The sequence below is a fragment of the Tinamus guttatus genome, unplaced genomic scaffold (genome assembly GCF_059628265.1).
Source record: "Tinamus guttatus ecotype Peru unplaced genomic scaffold, ASM5962826v1 Tinamus_guttatus_pri_ptg000618c, whole genome shotgun sequence".
NCBI lineage: Eukaryota > Metazoa > Chordata > Aves > Tinamiformes > Tinamidae > Tinamus > Tinamus guttatus.
In genome coordinates, this window is record NW_028289152.1 from 832,212 (window position 1) to 836,743 (window position 4,532).

Sequence of the window (4,532 nt, forward strand, 5' to 3'; positions counted from 1 at the left end):
TGAAAGGCTGCTCTGAGATTCACCAGAATCTTCCTTTCTCCACACTGAACGAGTCCTATTCTCTCCGCCTCTCTTCCCAGGCTCAAAATTCCTGAACATTTTCGTGAATATTCAATGAACTCCCTCCTGTTTATCCATGTCTTCCCTGGACTGAGGGTGCCAAAACTGGAGGTAGAATTGCATATGTAGTCTAATGAGTGCAGACAGAGTGGGATGATCACTCGGCCATCCTTGTTGCCAGGGCACATGGCACTGTTGCCAGGGCACATGTTCGCTTCAGGTCCATCTGGATCTTCCACTGAGCCTTCCCCACAGAGCTGCTCCCAGCCAGGTATCCATAGCCTGGATCACAGCAGGGGGCTGTTCCTTCCAAGGGCAGGAGTTTGCATTTGTCCCTGTTTGAACTCATATGGATTCTGTTGGCCCATTCCTCCAGCCTGTCAAGGTCCCTTTGGATAGCATCTATACCCTTGAACTTACCTACAATCCTCTCTCCTCCAGGACATTTGCCAACATGATGGCAGCACTCTGTCACCTCTGATATGATAAAATTAAGAGGACCATCCAGACCAAAATTAAGAGAACCATTCAGACCATGACATCCTAACGCGGATACAAGACGATTGTTGGACGTCATGTCAAATCCCTTCTTCAAGTAAACAGAAAATGACTTACAGTGCTTGATCTCCTCCACAAATCTAGTCTTTGCCCTGTGTAAGACACGCAGGTCCAGCAGGCAGGAAGGCAGGTAAGTCAGCCAGATAGGTAGGCCGTAATCTTGGTCACTCCACACTGCCTGTTCCTCCTTTATTTGCCCAGAAATATCTTCCAGGAGGACTCCAAGAATTTCCTAAGCACCACACTGTGCTTAATTGACCTATAGGTCCCCAGATCATCCTTATGATCATTTTTGACGGTGGGTGCAAATTTTGCTTTCCTCCCATCATCTCAGTTCTCCCCTAATCTCCAAGCATTTTAAAGACAATAGACATAGATGAGAGATGCCTTGAAAGGATGTTGGACACGTCTCCTAGCACCTTCTGATGCAGTGTTTTTAGCCTCCTCTTTGCCGCACTAAAAAACATCTGATGCCCCGATATTGCCTCAGTGGAGTTTTGCAGTCGGCACCTTACCATTTCCTGCTGGATTCTCCAAAGTTTCCCGCATCCCTCCTGGTCTGGAGGCCCATAACTGGGATCAGTATTCAAAATGGGGCCTTGCCATCTGTGAGTCTGAGGCAGTAGCAACTCCCCTTGACGTGCTGGCCACTGCCTTTCTCCAGGCCTCTGTCTGGAATAGGACCCCTCAGAGGGAAAAGATGAGCACATGGCCAAGTAAGTGTCCCAGGATGCACTCCAGTTGTATAGGCTGTTGTCACATAGGAGAGTTCTGTGAGACCTCCCCAACAAATTCACACTCTCAAATGTCCCTAGAGGCTGTCATGCAGCAAGCTCGGACATACAGCCTCAGCCTTAACAGCATCAAGCCAGAGCCTTTTTCCTATTGATGAGGGTAGCACAACAAAGATACATACAAAAAAAATATTTTGTTTGTGTCCAAGAGCACAAGAGGACTGCCCAGGAGACCACCATATGCCACTAAGGATATCTCCTTCTAGTGTTCATCAGAGTGAATGTGAAAAGTGTCAACATACGAGTCCTCAGCTAGCCCCATTCTAGCCTCAAATAGATAGACCATATCTTGGAAAAGCCCATGGTGGGATCCTTCCATATTAGCTCCATTAGGTGAGCTGATTCTCCTCATTACTATGGTGTCTCTGAAAGACAAGACCCTTGAAGTGATCGTTTTTTCATCAGAAATACTGGACAATGCTGTTGTTCTCTACAAAGAAGAAAGGTTTTCTACTTTTGCAAACTTCAGGTGAGACTTGTCTGCCTGAATCCCCTGAGTCAGAAATTGCCAGCTTTCAAGGTTCAAATGTTTCTAAGGGAGCCAATTATCATCTCTATGTCATTTCTAAGACTGTCTATCAGGTATAATTGGCTCACTCTGAAATGTGCTCTCTTCATTAAAAATAAATAATTAATTAAAAAAGAAAATAAAAACACACGTAAGAAGAAGACTTCCGTCTTCCTCCTGAACTTTATCTTCTGGACAACATGCTTTGGGTGGTTTCAAAGTTATAAACTGCTTCAGTTTTCTCAAGATGACTAGGTTCGCTCCCGTAGGATTTAGCAGCTAGATCTTGCACAAACTACAGAATGTGTGTTTCAGTTCTCATGCTATGGTGTTCAGATTATCAGAGCCCACATATAACAGCTCTGCTTATACCATCAGCAGGGGTGAAAAATGTGTTTTACTCTAGTACTCTGAGTCTTGTGGCTTACTATATCATGGGATTACTCCTTTGTATTTGTCCTTCTCTGGGCCATGCTGTAACTCTGTCAGAAAGTGAGTTCCTCTGCTGTTACAATATAAACTGGGAATGTAGGATGCATCCACTTCTATTCTGTATCTCTCCACAATTTGCTGAAACAGAAGAATGCTGCAACTCCACAGGTTCTTGAAACTGCAGAGCTCTTTGGGAACTTGGAGACAGATATCTTCAGCAAGTTATCAAATGTAAATATATGGGGTGTTCTTTGTGCAGAAGGTAAGTTCAAAAGCACAAGCATAAGAGGAGAATAATTTCCTTGCAGCAGTTTTTGCTGCTTTGTGCATGCATGACCTGCAAATAGGGAAGTTGGAAACGTAGCAGGAAAAGAGTGCATTGCATATTGTGATTTGATGGCAATTTTTGATTTGGTGTTACAGAGGTGGAAGGACCTTGGCAGCAAAGACCTGCATCTTAAATCTATCTATCTCTCCCCCCGCCCCCGCCTTTTTTTTTTTTTTTTTTTGAAGGAAAGAACAATAACAAATATTTGTGGAATGGGGAGGAATGGAGAAATGGAGATATAAGTAGTGAGGAAAGATTTTATTTTGAATGAATGAATTGAATATTCAAAGAAACTGTGTTGCTCTCTTCCTCTCACCATGACAGAAAGCACATTTGGATGGGGAATGTCACGCCTGTGACTGAGTTTGTTCTCGTGGGATTTCCAAACCGCTATGAAGTGGAGATCATCTTCTTTGTGGTGTTCCTGCTTGCTTATTTAGTGACTGTTTTGGGAAATGCTCTTGTCATTGTACTGGTGTATACAGACTGCCATCTCCATTCTCCCATGTATTACTTCCTCAGCAATTTGTCCTTCATTGAAATGTCCATGACTTCCTCTGTTGTTCCAAAAATGCTGGCAAACTTCCTGTCAGAGAAGAAGACCATCTCCTTTGCTGGCTGCTTTAGCCAACTCTACTTTTATTTCTCCCTGGCTGCAACAGAGTTCATCCTCTTTGCCATCATGTCCTATGACCGCTACGTGGCAATATGCCACCCCCTGAGATATCCCACCATCATGACGGAAAGGATGTGTGGCCAGCTTCTTCTGGGCGCGTGGGTGGGTGGCGTGGTCTTGATCTTGCCATTGGTGATCCTGAAAGCCAAGCTGCCATACTGTGGTCCCAACATCATTGACCACTACTTCTGTGACAGTGCACCTCTCCTGCACCTCGCTTGCACGGACATCTGGGTTGCTGAGCTGAGGGCTTTTGTGGTGTCCATTCTCCTGCTCCTCGGCTCTTTGGCACTGACTGTGTTCTCCTACACCTGGATCATTTTGACCATAGTCCGTATCCCATCTGCCCAGGGCAGGCAGAAAACCTTTGCCACTTGTGCTTCTCATTTCACTGTTGTTTCCCTGGGTTTTGGCATCTCCATCTTCATCTATGTCAGGCCTTCCCACGCGAACCCTGGACACCTCAACAAAATCCTCTCTGTTCTCTCCAGCATTGTGACTCCTCTTTTAAATCCCTTCATATTCAGCCTAAGGAATCAGCAAATGAAAGAAGCCTGGAAAAATGCTTGGCACCATTGCCTGGGGATGGCTGAGGAGGCCAGAAAGCCATGAGAATCATCGTGGCTTGTAGGAAGTCAATCCTTGACAAATCTCAACAGGATCTCAGCATTCATGGTCTCTTCCGTCAGAATGTGGCCCGTTACAGCCAATGTTGAGGAATAGCATGTCTCAAAGGTCAGCTTCACGGCAGCACTGTTGTGTCAGGCCCCACCAACATTCTCCTACACTTCAGGCAGTGATGGAGGTCTGTGTGGTGCTATATGGTTGTTGGGCGCAAAACAGTCTTCTAATCAGAACAAAAGGCTTTAAGACTGAAAGGAACAGAAAGACTACTCAAAATGGAGTGGTAAAGTGAAAAGAAATGGCTGACAATTTTTTATTACTACTTTTACTAAATTTTCATCATATAGTCATGTTTTCAAATGAAGTTTTCAAGTTTCAAATAAAGTGTTCTGCTGGAGAGTAACATCAGTTAATGCTTCTTCTTTGAAGTACAAGCTATAGCTGATAGAAATAAGATGGGAGGCTCTCAAAAATTAGATGCAGAAAGAGAAGAAATGCTGAGGAGTGCCAGAAAGAGAGGGAGAAACTGAACAGTGAGACGGAAGAATTCAA

General features: G+C 44.6%; 1 protein-coding gene across 1 annotated transcript; it reads left to right on the top strand.

Annotated features, from left to right (window-relative positions):
• The first annotated feature begins 2,984 nt into the window (after positions 1-2,984).
• On the top strand, positions 2,985-4,008 carry LOC148592338 (olfactory receptor 6C4-like). The gene has a single exon (XM_088535191.1). The coding sequence runs from the start codon at positions 3,018-3,020 to the stop codon at positions 3,966-3,968; it is 951 nt and encodes a 316-aa protein (XP_088391317.1). The 5' UTR covers positions 2,985-3,017; the 3' UTR covers positions 3,969-4,008.
• Positions 4,009-4,532: the final 524 nt, after the last annotated feature.